This window comes from Cydia splendana, chromosome 6 (genome assembly GCF_910591565.1).
Source record: "Cydia splendana chromosome 6, ilCydSple1.2, whole genome shotgun sequence".
NCBI lineage: Eukaryota > Metazoa > Arthropoda > Insecta > Lepidoptera > Tortricidae > Cydia > Cydia splendana.
Genome location: NC_085965.1, coordinates 12,211,475 through 12,238,112, shown reverse-complemented (window position 1 = coordinate 12,238,112; position 26,638 = coordinate 12,211,475). Strand labels below are relative to the sequence as shown.

The window sequence follows — 26,638 nt, the reverse complement described above, 5'->3', positions numbered from 1 at the left end:
AGATGTATTAGAGCCTGATCATTTATTTTTAATATAAAGTACCTAGCTGTGTACAATACTGTATAGTTGTATACCTACAATAAAAAGCAATCATGAAAAAATGTTGACGGATCTTAACGTCCACAAAACAAAATTCAAATGATGATTGAAATGTTAAAACTGTATGTAAAATTACTATTTGAATCATAGGGATTTGCTGATGTAAATGGCATTTATTGCATTTTTGTTTCTGAATACGACCTCTTATAACTAACTGCACAATGAAATGGGGAATCTCACGACAAACGCTGTGATTGACGCCTTGGCACTGAGAGGGAAACGTAAAGTGTTGCTTTTGGAGCAAAGGCAATTGCCGGGGCGAGTTGAAAGGCTTCGATGAGTATCATCGACTGAGAGTCCTCAACAGCTCTACACGGTGCCCCTCCCGTTGAACTTTAACATGCATGCCACGAGGGAATTTTTGTTCCAAAAATATTGTTATGGCTTCACTTTGTTTCTATCACTCTTTGATGACTCAACTTTGAACGTTTCATTTTTGTGACGAAAGTTTAAAGGATGTTTCTTTATAATAACTGTTCTGTTTTTAAGAGGAGTCTGTTTAATATTTATAAAAGTGAAATAAAGTTGGCGGAATTTTATTGCGAGCGCTTTTCTCGACATGCATATTGTGGGTTTTGTCGAAGTCGATTGAGACAGTCTTTACTTTACGTTCGTGACGTAAGACCGTTCCGAAGTCGTTACCAGTTGAACCGGCACTTTACAGGTGACATGTTTGCTTTGTGGCTGGAATGTAGAAATGCTGTTTAGAGAGTTCGGTATAAGTCCTTTATAGGTACAACAATTTAATGTAGGTACGTAAGAAATGTCATGCGACTTTTAAAGAAAATAGATTATATTACCTACGGGCTTGTATTATTGACTTCTGTAGACGTTCATGTAAGTAACAGTATATAATAATTAATTAGATACATTATTAGTAAGCAGTTTGGTCCGGGATTTTAGTTTAAGCAATTTAACATAAAATTAAAAATCAGAGGCTGAGGTCAGGTAGGAAAACGAATGCTATGCATTTCTTCGCCAGAAATAGATTCTGTATCATGAATTCCTATACTTATACAAATACATATACATATAGTAGGTGTTTACTGAGTATAAAAAAAATTGTTTAAAAAAACAGATTATGAATATTTTTTTTTAAACAAAAAGGCAAGCAAATACTTCAACTAAGTAAATGTAATGCTTTTAATAAAAACTTGGGCGTGAAATTGTATAAGTACCCAAGGGATACGTTTTTTTAAATCCGCGCTCCGCATTCCCGTATTCAAATTGGTACAAAACAAATTGAATCGTTTAATCTGCTTTATGTGTTAATAGCGTGTAGCGGGATTCCGAGCGGGGTATAAATTCACAGCGTGCCTGCAGGCGACGGCGTAATGCATATCAATTCACCACTAGTGCAGCCGTACTCAACCACACACCAAACTATGCCTATGCAGGATTTAAAGCACAAAGGGCTATCTTAGGGCCTTTACAGACATCTGAAATTAAGTTGAATGTGTATGAGTATTGAATACACAAAATTTGATTATCAATTTAAATTTAACCAATTTTAGCCGCTTATATAAATTTACGTCCTTTTAGGTATAGAAAAAACCGTTTCTTGTTATATTGTTTTTTTAGGGTTCCGTACCCAAAGGGACCCTATTACTAAGACTCCGCTGTCCGTCCGTCCGTCCGTCCGTCCGTCTGTCACTAGGCTGTATCTCACGAACCGTGATAGCTAGACAGTTGAAATTTTCACAGATGATGTATTTCTGTTGCCGCTTTAACAACAAATACTAAAAAGTACGGAACCCTCGGTGGGCGGGTCCGACTCGCACTTGTCCGGTTTTTTTAAGTAAGCATAACTTTTTCTTTCTAAATAAGTATACATTAAATTTCCACCTTTAAATATCTAAGAGCCCTAATTTTTACAGACATTGGGCGTTGAATTAAAATAATTGTACGCGCCAGAATTAGACGTCATTGGCGTTAATAACACCCTCTAAAGCACTAAGGAGCCATTAAGTCCCGCGAGGGCAAATCGCGTCGCGAAGAGAGTGCACCTGCCGCTACGTGCTTTGCACGGAATCGTGAGAACACCGCACCGCAGTGTGCGTCCCGTGTTTATTTCTTGTAACAGGTAAATAAATATATACGAGTATCCATAAAATAGATACAAAAGTGAAAAACTCCATTCTCAAGTAGGTAAGGCCAATGTTTGAAAAAAAAAAAACAAATTGTGCCTTCCTTGTCTAAGGAAGACGTCCATTCCCTGTTTAACGGTCCGGACAAGTACGAGTCCTTTCCCTATTCAGCGCAAAACTTCTCTTAGTCATAAAACTTAAAACGATTCCCTAAAAATCTCTGAGGTTCAATTCTTTAATGCTATATTTTTTATTTTGATCATAATACTTATAGGACTTGTAGGTGCATTCCAACTCCAGTTTCAATCTAACAATCTTACTTTATTATTAGTACTAGAAGGCAAGGCGTAAGTTTAAAGCCTGAAAGACGGCTGGCGTTAATAATACGTTCTACTTAAATGCAATAAGAACCATCAAGTCCCCACGCAAGGCTGAAGCGTGCTGGTATTGTGAGTTTCTACGTGCTTTGCACCACATCGCGAGAAATCTCGCCGTACCAGAGTGAGTTTCGTTCCATATATTTGTGGCATCGTGAATGTAAATAAGCTTATTATTCAAGTACCTATACTAATACCTTATCACCAACATTATGCCAGCCAAAAGACGTAGTACACTGTTGCATAAACGGTCTTTATCGATTTTCTTTAAATGAATCAAACAAGTCAAATAACAACGAGGTATATGTTTATCGTAAGCTAATGCTATTAAAGTTACTCACTAATTTGTAGTAAACAAGGTAGACAAACAAAGTTACCTACTTCCTGCTTGGGTTGCGTGCAATTCCTAAGTCTACGACAGCCTGCATTTCATATTCAATATTTTCAAAATAAAGTCTTATAATACCTCTATTACTATGACTTGTAAATGTATTATTTACCAATAAATAATTATTCATTATTCATATAAGAATTGTAAACTACATGAAAACCTAAAAAAGGTTTTTCCACTTGTCCTATTCCCACACCAGTCAATACCAGACCGGAAAACTGCTATTAGATTCTCTAGTATGACGTAAATTGCACTTCGGATCCTTGAAATGTGCTTTGTTGAAATTAAAAATGTATTGAACGATATCGTGGTTCGTGGTAAACCAGAATAGCCGCATTTTGTATTCATTACCGGAAGACTTCGCTGGCTAACGTTAATAGTTAAAAACTTAAGAGAAAATGCGAGCTCGCGGGCGTCTACGATACATAAACTTCTAATTCTGAATCCTGCTCTCGACAGTTTCCTTTATTCTTAATATTTAATAAGTAAATGGATAGTTCTTTACGATATATTGAGGGCAATATATGAATTACATTACATTTACTACCGCATGAGAGAGCGCGTTAATAAAAATGAATGAATGATTTTAATAAAAATTAATACATAGTATATTCATTATAAATAAACGACAGCAACATGTATCTACAAATGTTTGCCTACACTTGTACCTAAAGACTGTATCGTTAATTCTAGGGACAACTTTACTTAGCCGTTTTTTTTGGTATTATATTTTTATTTCAAAATTACACATGTGTTTAATTAGTGCTTTAATAAGGAACACACTTCGTCCTGGGACCTCGACGTAAAGCATATGGTTTGGACAAAATTTACCCAATTCTCTCGAGTAACAATTACGACTGCTGACAAATACTACAAGAAAATTTGCGGTTTGCGAACAAGACAATATCACACAAAAAAAATCGTACTATGTAAACAGCAATTACACATGATTCGTATAGCTAAACATCTGGACATAGTCTAAGCATTTCTTTTCGTAAAAAAAAAAAGTTTTAGAGATTTTAAACACAGATGCACAGATGTGCATGGTGGCCTTTTAGAGAATATGGCATGCTACTTACGACAGCTATGACTTTGACATCTAATATAACTATCATGGAGTGTTTCTATCGACCCGCTCTAGCGATGGATCAACGCCATAAATGTTCGTTAGGCTTTGGTTTTAAGCTTATTATTCTAGCTGTCTGCGTCATTACGCTTGCATCAGAAATTGAAGGGATTCCAAAACACGGGGTGAAAAATCGTTTTTATGTAAAAATAAAAATTCACCACATTTATTCCACAGCTGCTCAATTGAACAGTCATGAAGAGGACACTTAGATAACATGTTTTGGCAACCTATTAACCTGTTGTTACTTTAAATCATACCAAAGAGTCGGTGAAATAGTCTCAAATCCAGCTCGATAGGCTTGTCCGGACTGTATTTGCTATACGGTATTAAAAGCATCATAAAGTCCCTAAAATAAAAAAAAAATCAAACTTTCTTAAACCAGATATAGCTTAAAAATACCCTCAGATCAAACTCTTAGAACATAGTAATACAAAATAATACACATGCCAACAGTTAGACCAGGTTTAATCTGTCCCTATACTTAACAATACGGTCTTTAAATAGGCACATGTCGTATGTCGGCCAGATGTGAAGGAATTTAATTTATGTCTCGGAATTCATGTGAATTAAACTTCCTAATGAAGGCTTTGCTTATGTTAGCCTCTGACGAGAAATTCTACTCGGCTCGGAATTAATATCGTCGTACAAAGTTCGCGCTGCGCGGTATTTCATTCCGCGAATTTGCCTTGTCAGCCTCGGATTGATATCTTCCCTTGATAACGGACGATATATTATTTTTCAATTCGCAGTTTGCGCAAAAATGAATGATTTAGGGCTGGCACTCGCGGAGATAACTTTAATCGGTATTTATTGGTTTATCGAATCCATCGGAACGGTTTAGTTTTTTGGTAAATGTTTTCATTTTTCCGTAGCATTTATTCAACTCGCAGACAAGTTGAGTAATACTATGAAGTATTTGAACAAATTAAATTATTATTCAGAAAATATTTTAATTTGTTTTTTTATCAAGTAGAAACACTACTATATAAATTATAAACTGAAATAAACACTTGTTCACTTTTTCTTAGTATATGACATTTATTTCAGTTTACAAGTTGAGTAACTTGCAGCTCCAGCAGAAAATATAGAGTACTTACCTAAGGCCACGCCACGAACAATGGTAAGGTTGGTTGTGAACTTAATCCAATATCAATTTGCCGTGGCTCGTACGAAACAGCTATAAAGAAGATTTAGCTAGGAGTGACCACTTAAATTGCACTCACCTTATGAGCAAAAAATTAGATTATCAACAATGTTTACTTTGATGTCTGGGGCTTTTCGGAGAAAATACAGTTTTTATCACGTTGCTGTGCTTTATATTATGAATGTGAATTATGAATGTTACATGTTGATTAGCATAGCGATTTAATTGACTTGTTAGAGAAGAAGTCGTGATAGCATGAAATATTAAATAAGGTAAACGTACTAATGCTCGACATGCTAATGCCCAATATAGATGACACCTCTATTGACAATGACTTACGTTTCAAGATGACATGTACTGGGACCGCGTCGAGCACCAGTACGTTACCTATGTTTATAGTCTCTTAAAATTTAAAAATTTGTCGGCCGATACTCCTCCAATCCGGAGCCATTATCATAAAGTAAGCACTTGTATCCCCCGAGGCACGAGCGCGCTACCGCAGATTACTTAATGATGCTTTACCTACTAAATAACTACAGCCCTCTATTTACATGCCTTTGGATAAAGGGGATCACACATTGGTGGGAGCGGCGCGCGGCAGAATGTCGTGATCGAATTTGTTTTTACTTTGTACGAAGCAGCTGAAAATCACGATCATTCCACACAGAAAAAAATTCATCTGTAAAATTTTAGCTCATAATATCTACCTGTGTCTAGGTAGAAGTAACGTAACCTGATTTCACTCATATGTGTCCATATTAAAATATTTACAACGATATAAAGAAGAGGTATTTATGGTATTTATCCTTTCTTCACGAGGTACCGTATTTAACCGCCCGCCCCGGGAATACATGGGCCAACCCATGAACCCACACTGCACGAGTGAACATAATAAATGATTATTATGACAAGGTTTCGGTCATGTTGAAAAATTGGGCAATGTTAACCCTAGCTACGAATATATAGTGCAGCGCCAAAATGTTGAGCCAGTGGCACTATAATATTGACAGAGCCTTCCCGATATCATGCGACCCAGATTGCTGGGCTAAAGGTATTTATGGAAGCTTTGCCTATTTTGCAAGTTAATCTACGAAAATACAACCTCTGCCACAATCTCAGCTAAACGAAAGCCAATGAACTTTACAACATGAAGCAGTTTTTATTGACCATACCAATCGGCTTTACACATTTGTAAGGGGCATAGCTAATAGCTATTAATATACTTAATATGTACCTACATCAAATTGTGTAAAAATATTTTATATAGGAAATATTTTCGCAACTTTGAAGGAACGTAGAACGAACCAATCCTTTGTAAGTCAATATCCAATTACGGATTGTAAAATAACTACCTCACCATCATAAAATATATATTACCTGCGAATACGAGTATATCTAAGATGGAAAGACCAACCAACTTATTGTTATGTATTTGATCGCTTTTAATTACGAAGATTTATTCTTGTTCAAAAACAAATTTGCAAATCATACGAACGCGACTTAACTATTTTACATAATTATAATGTCTCGCCCTTTACTTATTTAGAGTTTATAACAAATAGGTAACTATTTTGATTGATTGTGCATAATTGGTTCATTTATGCAATCATGATGTTCATTTATTAATCAAAAATACATTAATATATTTAAAAAAAATACAAAATTAATACCTTAAAACCTAAAGGGACTAAAACTAAAATACTACTAAATATAAAATACCTCCCCCAAATCCCCTGCTTCTGGCATAGACCCCAGTTCATTTATTAAGTAGGTAAGTAACAATTACCTTTATGTAGGAGCCCAGTTTTCGTTTATTTTTGCTTGAATATCACCCGAATTAGGTTAATTGCTAAAGCTAATTAGAAGTTATGTTTGTTAAGTGCTGCAGGTTAATGGGAGCATTCGTTTTTCAGGAGTCCGGAGCAATATTAGTTACAAATGTTACAATAAAACATTCGACGGTGTAAAACAGTTATGGCCGGCCGTGCCGGGCCGGCCATATGACAGGCCGTGCCGGGCCGGCCATATGACAGGCCGTGATATTGCTAATGTTGTGTCGTGATGTGAAATTGCTACCCGTTGTTTTTACATTTCTATGAGTTCACGCATTCCAGATAGGCATAATCTACCTTTACCGTATATACATTCCCTGTTGCATAGGTATATATCGCAACTGTTCACAATTTGTTTGCAAAGGATTATGGAGGTACTAGTAGCTTCTGCTCGGGGCTTCGTCTGTGTGATAATAACAATTCCTGCTTCCCGGGGCCTCAATCTATCTCCATACCAAATTTCATCTAAATCGGTCCAGCGGTTAAAGCGTGAAGAGGTAACAGACAGACCGACAGAGTGAGTTACTTTTGCATCTATAATATTAGTAGTAAAGGTATTCAAATTATTGTTTTTGCCGGTGTATGTGACACAAGTCGAGTTCAATACATCCTTACGCTACGGAACCACTTACCGTTAGGTGATATGTTATCAGTTTTATACTTCTTTGCCATCAGTGTGGTTTTGAAATGTGTCTAGCGGCTGTTAAAATGTCGTATTCTGCTCCAGATTGTCGTGTCGTCCGCATAGTCTGCGTACTGAATAGAAAATGACTAGGGCAGATCTGTCATGATTTATATGTGGAAGGGAAATGAGGCTTGTTTGCAGTTCCGGGCACGTCGGTTGGAAGCTGATGGAACTCGTTTGGAACACCTGAAACTAATATAGAACTTTTCACTATATGCTACACACGTTCTTGATAACATTTGGAATAGGGAGGGATCAATTTAATATCTTATATTAAAACTTTCGCTACGAAGTTCATTGTGTATTTAAAGGAAGGAATTGAAGTTGCTGAATGAAGTTGAATTGGAATTGAAAATTCATAGCCCTAAATGGCATTCGATCTGTAACACTCCAGGTTCGCACGTTACCATGTAGTATAAACATATTCACGATAGTGAACATAACGATCTCTTTTTGTAAAATGGTGATGGTGTTTAGTATCATGCTTTAAAATATACATATAAATTACTACAAATAATACTTCTGTACATCTTTTCTTTAGTTTTTTTTGCATTGAAATAATACTGAAGTTTATAGTTAAAATCTTACTTGTTACTCGTAGTACCTAGTTATTCTAATTATTAAGTAGGTACCTACTTAAACTTTTTGTAGCTGATATCTCGGAGAATCAATTTTTACCATACAAAATTTAACTACATCTTAAAATACATCAGAGGACTGCGTTCAGTACAGACAGGTCAAACGAAGGCCAGTCATAGAGGATTCTTTAACACTGACAGATCGGTAACGTATCGCTGTGACATCTTTCTTATAAGTATTGTTCGAATTGGGCCGTAATTTAGTATTTTTAGGGTTCCGTACCTCGAAAGGAAAAAACGGAACCTTTATAGGATCACTCGTGCGTCTGTCTGTCTGTCTGTCCGTCTGTCACAGCCCTTTTTCTCCAAAAGTACTGGACCAATTAAGTTGACATTTGGTACACACATGTAAATTCGTGACCCAAAGACGGACATCTTACGTAAATAAATGAATTTTAAACAGAGGCCACTTTTGGGGGGTAAATGCGAAAATTAAAAACTAATCTTTTTTAAACTATATCGTGTTACACATCAAATGAAAGATCTCATTTTGAGAAACTCAAATATATTTTTTTTGTATTTTTAAAATAAATACTTTAGAAATGATTTAAGAAAATAGCCAAAAAATTACCATTCCCCCCCCCCCCTTTATCCACGAATCTACTGGGTCTAAATCGGATGACAGGAAAACCTATTAGAAATATGCAGTCAAGCGTGAGTCGGACTAATTACTTAGTTTTTGAAGCAATTCAATCGCGTTTCACATACAAGGTGGTCCAAACCTTGACTTACAAATTTTTTGTTTAGATTCCTCACGTCGTGGGCTATCAGAATATATCCCATGTATGTTAGCCGATGTTTCGTAGTTTTCGAGTTATGATTTTTTTAACTTTTAACTTTTGTTAAGAAATTCTGGGGGGTAAATTTAGGTCGTCAAAAAAAATCATTGTTAAAAATTGGGTAATGTACGGAACCTTTGGAACGCGAGTCCTACTCGCACTTGGCCGGTTTTTTTTATCAAAGAATGAACCGCTTGAGGTTGGCAACGAATGCATGCTTACCCTGAGGCAACTCAAATATAGAGACAGAGGACTGATCCGTTATATGAGCAAAAATGTTTTCTAGTTTCGAATCTGCGCACAAATTCCGAAAAATTCCAATTTCATTTTATTCTTCGTTCAGTTGGTTATTCGAGAAAAGGGAGTCGGAAAAGGCGCTGGTATGGGTGTATAATGGAATAGCGGAAACCCATCCATCAAGTCGGCAACAACCGCCTGTTCCTAGTTCCGGCGAAGGATGTTGTCATTGTGAGCTATTAGATTACATTTCCTGTTGAATGTAGTTTCACGGTATAAGCCTACATATATTATTATACTCTTTGAGCCTACCTATTAAAATATTCAATATATTTAATCTAAGGGCACGACCCCGTTACAATATAGCAAATATAGAGCGCAAAATATAGGGGAACCTGTACCAAACTAACCGCATTTTCCTTCATTTGATATTACATAAGATATTGGAACGAAATTGGTTTAAGCTACGTCATTTATCAGACACAGATTACGATCGGTGTGTAAGAGTGCTAAGGGTGTAAGGTGATCGGTGATCACGTGGTTCTTTCCATAGAAAACGAAGCGCCGGAAGCTCAGGCCCGGACACGGCCTGGTCTAACGTGAGACATCCTTTACTTCAAAGTTCATTGTCTTCGAGATATATTTGGCATCAAAATTGAACAATTTTAGGCCAAAAAACTGGTTTTCTGGCTTTAACTTTTGTGTTTTGGTTTAAAATTAAAATTTCGAGACGTCAAAGACGAATCCAAATATGTCGATTTCGGACATATAACCTTAACCTTCACAGAAATCTAGCTACGCAAAAAGTGTTTTTTTTAGACAATGTTTAAAAAAATCATAGAAGAATAAGTATACGTTTGTTTCATAATCCGGTAGACAGTTAAGATTGAAGAACCGATAGCCGTTTGTCTTATAAATCTATCTGTATATAGTGCAAATGTAACCGATAGCCGTTTGTCTTATAAATCTATCTGTATATAGTGCAAATGTAGGAGATACGATTAAAAACTTGTCAAAAATCGATGAAAATCGCAGGTAGCCCCTTAAGTATGGATGGTTATTTTAGTACCTAAGCTAGACACTGCAATTAAATAAGTTTTGTCAAAATATAATTCCCTTTAGCGGCGCAGTGAGCTGGGATTGAATTCAAAGCTCGGTTTTGTTTTGAAACAACCGGCCGGCACAAATTCGCAAATGCAAAATTAATTCCTCTTTGACATGCGGGCTCTGGAACGTTCAAGTAGCTATTTTAATAATAGCGTTGCCGAATTAATTCACGCTCAGTTCGACGTAAATTGTTAATACATAATAGATACAATGTACTGACAATCTTTATAATAAAATAATTAAGGGCATTTCTCAGGAGGGCCATTTTTACGTGTCCGGGGCAATAAATGATTGAATTTACTGTTCAATAAATCTGAATTAATTTAGGCATGATCTTCAGCCTATGTTCTGTCTGGGACACTATCAAATTATTTATTTATTATTTATATAATACAAGAAAAAAAAATTCAAATGCCAAAAATGATGTTCGGTGGGAGTGTCCCGCACCCAGATTTTATGAAACAAAAAATTATTACTCAAGATGGGGCATTAGATCGCAGTTATTATGGGTATTCACGCATAAGGTATTAGTTAACTTATCATATTCTTTATATCACAATAATGTGTTTGCTCAACTCATTGAATAAAACCAAATTTACGATGTGTCCCGGGCTAGTGCCTGATTTCGGTGTAATTTGCAAAACATGTCGGTACTCCTACAAAGTTGTAAACCAGGAACTCAGTGTCTCAAACATAGTATGCTTTAGTTGTGCCTTAACCGTTGAATAGAGTAGAGGTACAGTCACAGTATATTAAAGTGATTTTTTAAAGGTTTCACCGTCCTTCGGTGGGTTTGGTTCTATGTTTTTTTGAGATCGGTGGTGCAATTTACTCCGAAAGTTTCAGTGCATTTATCGTTATGCAAGTGCTTAAGAAATCCTCGAAAGTACGTAAATCCATCATTATTACATCTCCTCTGTATCACTCATGCTATTTCTGTAATTGCTAAAAAGCGATTAATTTTGACATCACTGGTGTTGATTTCCTTGGATTCGGTGGATTTTTTGACCACCGATATCAAAAAAGTGATCACTGAATTCAAATCCTGCTTTGTAAACTAGCTTGTTGTACTAATTTATCACACCTAAAAAGTGCAAGATACGTTGTATAAACGTAAAATTATGTTTGTAAGTAAATTAAGTCATAATAGGTACAAAAAATCACTAGTTTACTATGAGTAGTTTTTTAAACCAGACGTGTGTTGAAACTTGTAGACCCAATGTTTCTTTCTCTGTCTTGATGTTCTCTTCAAACCAATGAAGTAAATTATGTTAATTGTCCTCTGTATCATCTGAGGCCCTACACCTCGATAACTTTAAACGTGTCAGCCATGTTAAATGAATGCAGATCCCACTTCTTTTACAATAACTTGTGTATGTAAGTATTATGCACCCAAGGGACGGGATGTTCAGAACAAGGGATTAAAAATAAAGTGGCCTTCTAATGTCGAGATCGCCTCAAAGGCACTGAGCGTACCTTACTGATCGATATTTCTAAAGGATAGCCATAGACACAAATTGAACATAGCAAATGTTTTAACAATCCTCAATGTCTTACGTCTTTATGTCTAAATATAGGAGTTACAAATTAGCTCAAGTGTTTCAGAATGCTGGAGATCTCCAGCACCCTCGAATAATTAACAGGTTATTAGATCTTCAAGCATTAGTCGACCACTTCAAATAGTTTTAAATTGATGGAGTTCACACTTTAAAACTCTGTTATTCAAAAATACTTGTTTTCCGTATTGCATCACATTGCTTTATAAGTGCATTAAATATTTTTTGAGCATTGAACACCACTCAAAAGTTTCTTGTTTATCGAGTGTAGGTAACATAAGTTTCTTTTTAATGCGTGTGCGGTCGGATTGTGTGAAACAAACATCTTCTCCTTTATGGCACTAATGTGCGAATTTGTGGTCGACATGTCTGAAACTCGTTCCAGGACCATACATCGCCCACCACCCTATTATATGAGAGGACAGTCAAATAGTGTGGGATATCTTCTAGAGATGTTGTTTTACAAGCCGTAATTAGGTTATTTTAAAATCTTGGGTCTATATCTATTAAATTTATGTAAGCTTTCGAGATCATTAGCCTTATTACATCGCTTATAATCAAATAAGAATGAAAAATATGATTAAAATGTAATATGATTGAGATATAAAATTGAAATGTGATTTTTGTGTATGCATTGTTGAATTCGGTGACGCCAATTGATTTCAGTGCCTGCACATGATTTCGGTGTTTTTTCAATCTCAAATATCTTAAAAACTATAAGGTTCTAATGGAGGCCTCCACTACCAATATTTTTTATTTTAAGGCTAGATTTTAGGAAATAAAGTCGCGTATCAAATAAGTTAAAAAAAAAATTTGGCACCGAAGTCAGGCACCGAAGGTCATCTCTGAGAAACGCCCTTAAATGAGATTTTTAATAGTGTTTCAGTCTGATTATTGTATTTAACTATTTTGTAATATAATAAGTAACCATAGCTTTTCCATTCTTCACCATTCGGATGGGCACTGTAGAAGCGTTGCTGATGCTAGTTAGGTTTGCCGCCGTATTACTGCCGCTATTGTGACGTTCCGTCATTCATTTTATCAAGGAAATCGACAGATACCTACAGCGGCGGCTACATCGACGCCGCAACAAATGCAGCTGCAATTGACAGACAACCACAGAGCTAAATAAAATTTCCTAAGGTGGGTGCAATAGACAACGCATAGGTCTTTCCCGTATAGATATGGAACAGGGTGGATTTCATTACAAAAAATTTCACCATGGGGCTATTCATAAATTACGTCATTTCAAATTAGGGGGGGGGGGGGTCTGGACATCGGATGATGGTAGCATGACGTAGGAGGAAACGGGGTCATTTGAAGCACGATTTTTGGATGATTTTAGGGGGGGGGGGGTCTAAAATCGTCAAAAATCGATGACGTAATTTATGGACAGCCCCCATACAAAAAATTTTTTTTTTTTAATGTTTCATTTAACACGATTCTAGCTGGGTAAAGTAATAGGCGGCTGTATATTGAGGATATTTATGGAATTTATACAATCATTTGTGGCTTATATTTGAAGATATCGCTTTCGGAAAATAAAAACGCAAGATGGTGATGACAATCATGGTATGGTAATGACTCTTTTATAGACGGTAATGACACTGCATGTACGGTAATGACGATTTGGGAACTAATTTATATATGTATTAAAAACGTATTAAAAAAACAAAAACTTTTTTGAATTGTAAGGCCTTAGAACTTTAATAAACATTACAAATAACATGTTTTTGAAGATAAGACTAGCTACATAAATTATTTTTAGAAAATTATAAAAAATACATTTTATTCATATAAATAAATATATAACAAGTATTTTTATTGTATAATTTTAAATAATTTATATTCCGAAATAGACAATTTATGTATTCATTTATTTTTTTGGGTTTTTTCAATGTTAAATCATATTAACAATATTGTACTCTTATTATCAGTTTAAACCCGCATCTTCTTTTATCTACTGCATAACTTGGTATTTATATCATATTATAAAATTGCTGGCTTATCAGTGAGCTTAATTTTTATGATATATTACTTTTTTTGATAATTTGATTCATTGCATAAGTTTGTATTTTTGTTGTTTTATAAATTAACTTTAAAAATAGCTATAATGATTTAAATCCATATATATGTTGTTTAATAGCTAAACATTAATATATAATCAGTGTTTTATAAGTTGCAAGACCCCTACTTGTAATGCATGTCATAAATTACAAAATGTTAGGTATTGGGTCCGGTGACTACCCAATGGTATAATTATTAATTGCTGTAATTATATACATCAATTAATATAATATTATCAAAAAACATAAGGCCATAACGATAGTGAGCCAGTACTGTAGCCTATGGTCGCTTAAAACTTAATATATGTTGCTTGTTTAAATACTTTGTTTTAACACGACTAACATGCAGTTAAAGACTCTAAGTTGCACGATTTACATTATTAGATTATAAAAAATAAACATTTGTATGTTCTAAGTTCTAAGTGACCTAAATTTTGCCTACTTCAGTCAAAATGTTATTTAAAAACTAACCATCCTCTAGTGTGAAAGATATAGTCATATCTTCTTCTACATTTATTCTACATTTGTAAGGTAGACATTATATAGTGTTAGAAGACATAGAGAACGTTTTTCAAACATACAGCTTAATTTCATAATGAATTATAGCAAAATAACTAGAAAAGTTTCTGAGAATCGTCATCACCATACACATGAAATCATCACCGGTCGTCATTTTTTCCCGGTGATGATGGGTATGGTGTTGACGATTTGAGAGTTTCTTGTTTTTATTTCTAGAATACTAATAATAGTAGTTAATGTCTATGCTACACAATAAACTTCATGTAGTTTGCCATTCATTTCAATAATTATTTCTAATATATAATTTGTAACTTTTTTAAACCAAAGCATAACGGTGATGATGCTCTGTTGTGACAAAGTACGTTTTACAAATTTGTTCGTAATATTTCTCACGATTCAATCATGTGACTTTATAGTGAAATCATTTTTGGCATTCTATATTAAAGTGAAAAATAGGGCAAGGACCTTTAGCGGTATTTCGTTGTTCATACACGGAGATAAGCTCACATTGACATTACCATGACGGTGTTGACGAATATTCATGACAAAATTTTAAATATTTTTAAATGTACTTTCTCGGTGAAGGAATTATTGCATATTTTTTCATGTGTTAAACAACGACATGGAAAAGATATAAGTAAAAGAAAAATCGCAATCGTACGATAGGTATGCTATAATTTTCACTGCAAACAAAAAGGTTCAGATTTTTCCGGTAGACGGTGATGACTTTAGACACATAAAACATTTTATATAAAAAAAAACTATTAAGTTATTGGAGATGGTAATTGAAGGAACATGAAGATAATAGTTCTTAAAAATATATAAAAAAAGTTGCAACTCGCACAACCTACTAGTTTTTTTTATAAAGACCGAACCATAAGTTTTCGCAGGATTTTGAAATCCACCCAACAACGGTGTCTCATATTATAACATAATAATATAATTATATAACGTGTATAAGGGTGCTAATTATTAGGAGGCGAGAGCGGAGCCGAAACTAACGCGTAGAATTAAGAGACCCTTTCAACAATTTAATGAAAAGTAAGGGAAACACCATTCGGATGCTTCCTCTGCCCGAGTCCTGGGGGATGATGTAATGATTATTGAGATAACTCTCATAGATTCTAAAAGATGCTGGGTGAAATGGATGGACTAAAAACTAACTACTGGATGAAAAACCGAACGCCTGCCTCATAAAGCAATTTATAAATAGGTACATATTTTTATGGTAGTATTGTCGATATTATTTTTGTAGCCCATTAGTTCCCTATTGGTAAATAGTGAAATTTGATCAAGAACGTACTAATTACACCTATGAATTCACCACGTACCAACATACAAATCGCATTTAGTTTGCTTAACAACATTTTAGCTTCCACTCAGGCGACTAGCAGCGTAGTTGCACTTGCATGTAAATCAATGTAAACCTAATTACGCTTTGGCACATGTGGAAACCTCATAATATGAAAAGGTAGTTTTCAACACAATATGTATTTCGGGAGCAGTATTTTACTATATGCAATTGCTATGCAAGTTACAACTCATGACATGTCTGACGAGCATTTCATACGTAATAATGAAAATACCCTCCCATCATTGTGTTTTTCTAAATCTTGGACGGTATAATCAATTTAAACAGAAATATCGTCCAACGTTTTCAATACCTACATGTTTGATGTTTGAAGATAGTATTTAGGTACCTATATTAAATTAAGGAATATTAAATTATCTGTGACGTTCCACGGGAAAAGGTACCTTATGAGGGTTTCTAGTTTCGGAGATATTAAATGTTTTGTAAAGAGGTGTAAAAATGCTCAATTTTTTTTTATTGTGTGATCTGAAACCTTAATGCGTAACGTTTGTTTACCTGTTTTTATTTTTGTTATAAGTTAGTTATAAGCCTAGTAATGTCGTCTCAGAGTTTAGTAGAAAAGGTACCTTATGGAAAAAAGATTGAAAATTCCCAAAAAAACTAGTCAATACGGGAAAAGAAGTTTGGTAGAGAACTGTATTAGCATTCTGCAAAACTAATTTGATAATTTCAGTTCTGGTTGGGGCGCCTCGCAAATATTATAACCGTACATAGACCGACATCACAAATCCAAGTAGACTGCTATTATACCAAAGTTACTCTCGTCAAGTCTTTCTTAACTAGGATAATCTTCATTTGGTTTGGTCGCATGCAGTAAATCAGCCATTGGTTTGCTGAAAAATGCCAATACCCGACGCATTACCTTATGGAATATCTGAGGTCATTGAACCTCAATGCCGCTTATCTTCAATAGCAACCGAAATATATTATTGATAAGAAATAGACGATTTATACCATCTTAACCCCAAAATATTATTAGTTTATCCTAACTGTTCCATCATCATCATGCCTCATCTTGTAACTTGACCACAAGGTACCTTTTCATTACATACAAATTATTGGTCTTTTTTAAGATTATTATGACGAAGAACTAATTAAATTGGGGGCAGTTTAATGTAAATTAATATTTTCTATTCATAAAAGATAAACTATAATATGATTGATATTTTGTAGTGATGTATTATTAGATTTATTTCCATAAGGTACCTTTTCGTAAATGTATGGAGCAAATACTGTTATTGTTATGTAAGTTTAAAGTGGCATAAGGGGTTAAATATAGTATTTAGTTGGGGTTTTAGGATTTATTTCATTTGAATGACAGAATTTCTTTCATATGTGCTCAGAAAAATTGATTGTGTGTCACATTAAAAGTAAAAATATTCAATTTTGTGATTTTATATGAAAAAGTCAGAAAATACATTTTCACCTCTAAATCGGTATTGTTTTTTGCTTAAACTGTCTGTCAGTGTCGTTTTCTAATAGATAAAATTTAAATCTTGAGAGCTCATTGCAATCAATCGTGAAAATGAAATAAAACTTTATTTTCAAGAGATTGGTTAGTATACACATAAATCAGTCGATATCAAAAGTTTCTATTTGCATTACAGAACAAGTCGCAATATTTTTTTAATCTCAGATATATAAGGCATTATTATTTGTAGTCAACTATGTAACTTACTTCAGGAACATAGTTTTTTAGGCGGCTAAACTTAAAACTTCTCTATCGTAAAGTTGCTCATATCACAACATTATTTTCAAAAAATCATATCTCTGTAACTACGCAACCTAGAAGGTTGATCTTTTGTGTTATCGATAGCTTATTTATTGTAGATTACTGGGGTATGCATAACTCCATACCCGCCATAAGGTACCTTTGACCGTGGGACGTCACATCTGACCAGCCGCTAACCTAGATACTGAAAAGAAACTTCCAATAATTTGTATGACAAAAATACTTACATCACAATGAAAACACGGGTCTTATTAAGCCGTAAAAGACAGCAACCTACAAATTACGTACAAATTAAGTAATTATATTACTTTATCGCCAGTGTTATCACACCCCAGGTTTAGAGGATTTATAAAGCAGGCATTAAAATATTTGCAGTAATATTAGCTACTTGAAACTAATAATGTGTAAGTAGGTACCTAATATTAAAATCAGGTTCATTTTTCCGACGCGCTCTAGGCTAACCAGGGGCAAAGCCCTTATTTCGTGGACCGGTCCTTTCATATCTCTCTAATGCAAGCGTCTACGGCTTAGCACATAACAAAATGAGATTTTTCAGTCGGCTGCTCTTAATAACCGAGACTACCCAAACAGGAAAAATATTTTATCTAAATGGGAAAAGAATTGCCGGCGAAAAGTGGTGTTTTGTTCGCGATCTGGTTTGTTGAGGTATTTGGGAATTTATGCTTCAAGTGAAATTGTTTGCTTCTTCTTCGTTTGGTTAATATTTTCATTGTTTTTAGACAGACATATTAGAAATTCCAGATAAAGTATGACTCACGTTAGACCGGGCCGTGTCCGGGCCGGAGCTTCCGGGGCTTACTTTTCTATGACATGACAGACGAACAAGTGATGCTTTCCATAGAAAATGATGCGCCGGAAGCTCCGGCCCGCACACGGCCCGGTCTAACGTGAGTCATCCTTAAATATCTTTAAATAAAATTCAGAGTTTAGTCTTTTTCTAAATTTTGCCTCTGTAATAAATAAAATACTCGGTCGGTGAATTTGCGATATCGTCCATTTTTTATATACGTAAATTTTGCTTCTTGAGTGCACGTTTCTTGCTTTTTCTCGGACAGTTTACTTGTTTAAATAACATAGTCCTTCAATGATTTCGCAAAGTCAGGAATACATTTGAATCCCTAACCCTAAATTATGCAAGGGTAGCATTGTAAAAGGGTTTCCTTGGGAGCTGCTTAAGTGTCCGCCGTCCCTACTACTAGTACTACTCGATCTGTAGTGTTGCTTCACAAATTATCCTTCATTACACGTTCCTTGCTCTGATTTATGATGACATCCTATACGATAATCACTACATCTTATAAAACAAAGTCCCCCACCGCGTCCGTCTGTTTGTGTGTTTGTTTGTATGTTCTTGATAAACTGAAAAACGACTGAAGAGATTTTTATGCGGTTTTTACCTATGAATAGAGTGATTGTTGAGGAAGGTTTAGGTGTATAATTTGTTAACCTGTGCGAAGCCGAGGCGGGTCGCTAGCAATTGTCTAAGGTACCTATATACCTACATACAAAGATTGACTTATGTTTAGGGCTTGCATTATCCGTCCATTTTTTGTATCCGGATATTTCGAATATTTATAATTTTATTATCCGGATATCCGGATAAAACGGATAATTCGAATACTTGCTTTTTATTTAACAAAACTCACATGAACTTTATAAAAAATGTATTAGAATCAAATTTTACGTATAAAAGCAGCGTATAACAGCAAATGCTAAGGTATTTTTAGGACTTCTACCTTTTCGTCGAAATTTTATTGTCCGAATTTCACTTGGTAAATTTTTTCTCTGAAGCTTTACTGTGTCATGACTCATGACAGTCAATATTTGGCAAATTTTAGTTTTAACAATATATGTATAGTTTATGGAGATACTTCAACCCTCCGCTTAATATTGGCAGCCTGCGCTGTGAAATTCATTTCTTAAGTGACTTCAGATGATAACAAGATATTTGCCGTTATTTCATTTTAATTTTACAACCATGAATTTTAATTCTGGTCAAACTCTTCTTCAGTTAAGAAATTGGCGTCTTATCGACATATTATGGTACTGGCCGTGGTTTTGATGATATTTAGAGAATCGAACAAGTGCGTCTTCTAACTGTTGAGACAGTCTCTTTTCGTTGAGATATTACATTGCATTTAAGGTCAATCAAGGTTTTCATTACAGGTTTATTCTATCTGCTAAACAGCTACTGCATCTGGTTCGGCAGTTCAATATCTTTTTTAGTTCTGTTCGCACGTTAGTAATAATGTATTCAGACGCTAACAATAATGCAGCGCAGCGCGTTTGACAGGAACACGGTACAAGTACATTCAAAGTTACTTTGTGCGTTTTACGGAGCTAGGTCGATCTGCATAAGATTGTTCCTAAATATTAAAAAAAAGGGAGTAGACGACAATCAAGGAGAAATACTTAAATAATCAGTTTTTATACCGTAAAAATGTATCCAAATAAATAAATAAATCAACAGACATCATTTACGTTATAATATTCAACGTTTTTGAAATAGTTTTCTTAAAAATTTGAATGATATTTTTGTCATAAATGGTATTCGAATTATTCGTTTTATCCGGATATCAACCTCATCTAAATCCGGATAGTAAATTAGACGGATATCCGGATAAAACGGATATCCGGATATCCGGATTGCAAGCCCTACTTATGTTTAAAAGCGTTCCGACATGGAGATATAATAACCCATTTTTATAGTAAAAGTTTTAACTGTATCAAATTCAAAAACTGTTAGTTCTCATGAACATTTCTTAATTCCAGGTTCAAATTCTTCGTATACTCCGCATATATGGAGCGACGGACGGTAGGCGCGGTGCGGATCATAGCGGCAACCAAAACACGCGGAGCTGACACCGTGGTCTGTCGCTTGTGGCTGCTGGACAACCGCACGATTACTGTCAAGGCTAGAGTTAAGGTATGGAACAGGCTACTAAGCGATGGACGGTAGATTCGGTGTAGGTGATTGCGACGAACAAGACACACAACACAACGGTAGCGTTCTAGCGTTGCATGTCCGAGTCAAGGTATATTAGACTACCTACTTACTTTGAAGTGACAGGCAGTTGGGAACGGCACGGGTGAACACGCTGCGCCTTTCTGCGCAGCGTGTTCACCGGTGGCCCTGGCCCTGCCACCTGTTACTGCTCGATAACCGAACGCTTACTCTCAGGGCATTAAAGCAGCATACAAAGAGTTAGCTTAGAGAACTAAGATGATTTGAAGGTTGATTTAAGTAAGAGTTTTTGTATTTCACGGCCTTAACAAAAAATGTAGGCAAAAGGTTAAATGGGAAAGGGATAAGTATAGGGGAATGGGTCTAATGGGCCAATCTAAGTTAGCATACTCTTCTATCTACGATCCGAAACAATACGACCGTTCTCTCATATTTCAGCCTATACGTGAAAATTGGAACCTCAAGTATAGTGCGACGTACGTGCTGTGTAGCCTGAGGGACACTGGCGTGAAACCGCAGGAGACTGTTGGTGCGGCAGTGGCGGTGATGGCTAGCGCGCACACGCATAGCGCGCCTACCAACCTACTGCCGGTGCTCGACACCACGCCCAAGAGTGGCATAGAGGTAAGCTCAGATATAACTACTACAGTCTTCCAATTATAACAGCTTAAAACAAGAGCAACGTGTGCCACTGCTGGGGACAAGGCACTAACTATCGGCTATTTATATCACCAAGTCTTACTCACCTTTTAAGCTTTAAAATAAGCTTATTTTCTTAATAATAATTTAAATATGTAGAAGATAATTAGTGAATTAATATTTATTATGAGTACTTCAACCATAAAGCTAGTATTACAATGAAGATTCTGTTTTTCCAGGAAAACCTACACGTCTGTGTAAAACCATTCCACTACTCCTACGCCAGGGACGACTGGCTGGTGGAGTGGTTCGAGCTGAACCGTCTACTGGGGGCGAGCCACTTCTACATGTACAATGCCTCACTGAGCGCTCCCGTAGCGTGCCTGTTAGAACAGTACCGGCGAGAGGGTCTCGTCACGCTGTTACAGTGGAAACTGCCGCTAGTTTCTAAAGTAGAAATAAGGTAAGGGTGATATATTTTTCTACAGTGATTTCATCAATGCTGAGGCTCGTGACATTATGCCCTTCTGTTAAAGACCACCCAGGTAACCAAGTATTACCTTCATTAGGTAATACGTTAGTTTTTTAACATTCGCATACCTAAGTAATATGTATTTACATTTACACAGATACATTGTATTACCTAGTCTAGTCAAAAAGTTGGATCTTACGTATGTGACAGGAGCTTAATCGTCTCTAGAAGTGCATTGATCTTCACATAGTTGACGGATTGTGACTTCATTACAAGCCGATTTCGCACGAATGCAACACTTACCAACTTGTCGGGTTTAAGCCATTCACTGCTAGCTATCTAGTTGTGAATGTGTGCGTGTCAACACAAGAAATAAGCGTGTTATGAAGTCACAGTTGTGTTTTAGCAACAACTTTTTTTTTGGCAAGGAATTTCTACTAGAATTAGTTGTTGTGTAGCTCTTTACTCTCAGCCGACATGCAAAGTTGTACGCTATTATTCCTTTGTATTTCCAGGACGGAGGGTCAATTCGCAGCGTTTAACGACTGCCTGTACCGCTCTATGTCCACGGCGGGCTGGCTGCTGGTGATCGACGTGGACGAGGCGGTGCTGCCGCGCCGCGAGCGCACGCTGCCTGCACTACTCACTGCGCTGCGTGCTTCATACAATACGCCCGCGAAGGCGCCCTCGGCGTTCATTTTTAGGAACGCCTTCTTTTACTTGCGGTGGGAGGTGAGGAACTAGGTTTACTTAGTTTGTTGTGACATCCTATACACACGACCTGATTACTAAAGAAATAAGTATATTTAATTAATTTTTGTTAATTTATTTAGGACGACGCCGATGCGCCGACGCCGCTGCTCACGTCACGGAAGACCCGCCGCTGGGCCGCGCCGCACGCGCTCAAGCACCGCAGCAAGTACGCCGTGCGGCCCAGCGACGCTATCGAGCTCGGCAACCACTTCCTCTGGGAGATGGCCCCCGGTGCCAGCGCTGTGGGGGTCGCCACTGACCGCGCGTTGCTACATCACTATCGGGTGAGCGGCCAAACTACGAATAGCTAGCAGCTTAGCTCGGAAACCACTTCATCTGGCAGATAAATAACACTAATATAATCTTATTATCTTGTACAAAAAACTCGATCTCCTCTTGTATAAACTGTTTCCTGTGCCCTACAGGGTGTCATGTTGTACATAATTCTATGTAATAGATTAAGATACAATGTGATATGCAATAAAGATTATGAGTATGATGGTTTCGGGTGCCAGGTCAGTACCTAGCGTTATTACATCACTATGGGGTGAGCGTCCAAACTACAACCAGCTAGAAGTTTAGCTCGGCAACCATATCTCCTGGGAGATGGTCCCCAGTCCTACCGCCGTGGATGGTCACTGACTAACTATCGCCTAAACTACGACTAACTTGCAGCTTGAAAACTGTACGTAATAGTAATATTATCTATTCTGTGGCTGAACCGCTAAACATGGTTCGGGCTCGTGGTGCGTATGGGTGAAGATCGCTCAGTGTGGAGTGTTTATGCCAACGTCCTTAGTACCGACGTACCGATGAAGCGACGGAGTTCAAAAGGATTTTAATCAACTCGGCGCCGTCTACTGAATACTGACTGACTAATAGACCATAAAGCACTAGGTATATGAGCCTATAAATATTTTACAGATTTTTGAAAAACTCTTAATATTGTTTTATTTTTGACTATTTATTTTATTTGTATCATTACAGATGGCATGCGAATTCGGAGGTATGCAGTGCATCATGGTGCCATCCACAATCGATCGCACTGCCCACCGGTGGGCAGAAGAGTTGATGGCGCGAGTTACAACGGTGAAGCAAAAACTAGACAAGATCTGCCCAGCATAGGCAACTGTACAAGGCTGTCGGGAACTGGTGGACAACTAATGTGCCACTGGAAAGATTCCGAAATTTCTACAAAGGAAAATTTACGAAACTTCTCTTGTAAGGTGATTGAAAATTCCCATTTCCATTGAAATAAATTCCATGAAATTTTCCAGAAATTTCTGGCAATATTTCTAACTTTTAGGAAATATTCCGCAATTTGCACATCAGTAGTGGACACTTGGACAGTATCTACAAAAAGCGTGTATTTTTAAGAATTCTTGAGAGGGTGGTTTACCACTCTTGGAATAAGTAGGGATAGTAGGTACCTATCTAAATTTTTCAGAAATTTAACGTAAAAATTGTATTGTGCCAAACAATTGTAAAAGGAAAAGTCGCAGTAGGAGATAGTACAAAATCGGAAATTTATTAAACATGGTTCTATATATAAACACGGATATTTTAGGAAACACGCGGTGTCCATCGTCCATCGGTTCAAGGGCCACAGGGTCCAGGGTTGCTCAAGTAAACAATAATTCCATCAATTGATTTAAGAGCCCATCAACGTGCACACTAACGCAACTGCTAAATAATCGTGATTATTTGATCTTAACGACAGGTATTTAAAAAAGGGGGCCGCTACGTACTGTATTGTGTATTTAAGTAAGTACCTTTTAAATACATCAAACTAGTTTTTATGTTGCTGGATTGCAATACAGTACGTAGCGGCCCCCTTTTTTAAATACCTGTCGTTAAATTTAAATAATTACGATTATTCAGCAGTGGCGCTAGTGTGCCGTTGATGGGCTCTTAAGCTTGGTATGCTTGGTATGATTATAAACATGTAAGGAATTTTCCTATAGGATAACTTCAACGTTAGACATTATCCGCTATATTTTCTTTTTTTGTTTTTGTAAGTAAGTATCGACATTACAAAAAAAAATTGATTTTAACCGCCTTCATTTGAATTTTGAAAGTGATTTAGAATTCTTTCCGATTTTATAATGCATAATCCCGATTTATTGAAGATGGCGGGACCGTTATATTTTATGCAATGTGAACATATATTTATATGCTTAATGGAAGTAGGTATCTACATAAAGCAAAGTATGCAACATGCTTATAGTGACGGATTTTAACTAGTTTCGCCGGTACCCAAAAGGGTTTTTTGTAAATGACATGCATTATGATTAATGATCGGATTCAAATATTATACTATGTATCTTTAGGTATTTAAATAAAAGTAAACTAAATCTACCCTCAAATGGCTCCTTAGGCCAGTTGAGGGTAGATGAAAACATGATCAAATTATGTAAGGTTAAAGTCAGGTCGTTCAGTGACTGATTCAGGCGGTTTTGTATTTGGTTGGTTAACCAACCAATGTTATAACTACCCGAAAATGTACAAATTGTTTGTTTACTTATATTTAAATACCTACTAAAGATATAGACAGATGTTTTTCGCCTTATTATAACGGACGAAGGTACAAAAGTTCGACTATGGCGTAAAGATAACTCCATCCAGCGCTGTTGTATTAATCGTTATCTGAAAACATCAGACCAAGTATATGTTATTTCGCGTACGTTCCTGAAAACCCAGCTCATTCATGCATTAGTCGGTCTGGTGTATTTTCACAGAACGTAGGCCGTTCATTATAATAATTCGTCTTATATATTTAGAAACGATTCTAGTTGTTCACATGTAAAATAAACGAACAATTCGTAGGTGAACTGTTAAAATGGTCGTATAACCCATTCTCGTCGTAGTTGTTCTGGGCTTAATAAAATTAGGCCATAATAAGTAAGTACATGTACAAAATGCTTGATCTAATTCTAAGTGAACTGAAATATGTATTTATTTAAATTTACGATTACGAAAACGGTTTACATAAGGCCTCGTAGGTTTAATTAATGCCCCAAATAAGTTTTATAATTCTACATATAAAAATATATTAAAGAGGACCAGCTTTTAGACAAACTTATGATGATTTTATTTTCAATGGTGTACCTTGTTTGTTTAAGCGCTACATCTGTACGTGAATGTAATGTTGATGAATGTTTGCGTCAGCTTCATTATTTGTATTTGCTCAACAAGAATTCTAAAGAAATCGAAGGATGGTATAAGGATAACTTACACTATGTAATTACTTTTAAATGTATAAGATAAACTTGTGTAAAGGTATGTGTCTACACTAATGTAGAGCCAGCTGTAGGGTTGCTTGATCCGTGCTTAAAAACTTCTGGCCACACTATGAATTGATTCATTAACACATTCACTGCCCCCGACGCACATGTGCGTCCACCGTCATACAAGTTTGTTCCTAGGCCACGCCCCCTGGCAGTAAATGCGTTAATGAATTCCAGTCATTCAATAATGGGTTCAATGCAATTTTTCAGCTCGCTGTACATTCATCTTCATCTCACGCCTTCATGTTGTCTTGTTTCATGTGCATACGACTGCCATGGTTGTGTATGCAACTTTAGAACTTATACGCTATTTTTGCTTAGGGCATGGATTTCAGAAAAACTTATCAGCTACGTGTGAAGTGGATGGTGAGGGAAATACAAAGTTTCATGAATCATCTTCGTATTATTTTTTGAAAGCTGTCAACTGTCAGGGGTGCAATTCACGAACGTTATTAGGCTAATTTTATTAGTCCACAAATTGTCAAATCGTAAATTATCGAACGAGCGAGCAAAGCGAAGCGAAGTTCTTACATTCGACTTTGAACACGCGGCTGGCTAGCGGCACGTCCCGGCATTTCGATGTTTTTAAGCTGAACTGTCAGAAGATAGTTTGATACTCAAGAACTTAAGTAAATTTGTTCTAATTTAAATGAAATTGGGTAAACGTGTAGCCGAGGGCATTATATTTTAGTCATTCAATTATGAGCAGGCCCGATCAAGGGGTTATTGAGCTAGAAGAGCTTAGAAGGCC

The 26,638-nt window shown here is 36.2% G+C and overlaps 1 protein-coding gene across 1 annotated transcript in view; it reads left to right on the top strand.

The window, feature by feature from the left end:
• LOC134791707 (uncharacterized) overlaps nucleotides 1-24,305 on the top strand; it is a 42,124-nt gene extending 17,819 nt beyond the window's left edge. Inside the window, exons 3-8 of the mRNA XM_063762816.1 lie at nucleotides 20,544-20,697; nucleotides 21,175-21,360; nucleotides 21,615-21,838; nucleotides 22,363-22,579; nucleotides 22,681-22,884; nucleotides 23,588-24,305. Of these exons, the coding sequence (XP_063618886.1) occupies nucleotides 20,544-20,697; nucleotides 21,175-21,360; nucleotides 21,615-21,838; nucleotides 22,363-22,579; nucleotides 22,681-22,884; nucleotides 23,588-23,725 (1,123 nt within the window). The 3' untranslated portion in view covers nucleotides 23,726-24,305. The remainder of the gene's footprint in view (nucleotides 1-20,543; nucleotides 20,698-21,174; nucleotides 21,361-21,614; nucleotides 21,839-22,362; nucleotides 22,580-22,680; nucleotides 22,885-23,587) is intronic.
• Nucleotides 24,306-26,638: the final 2,333 nt, after the last annotated feature.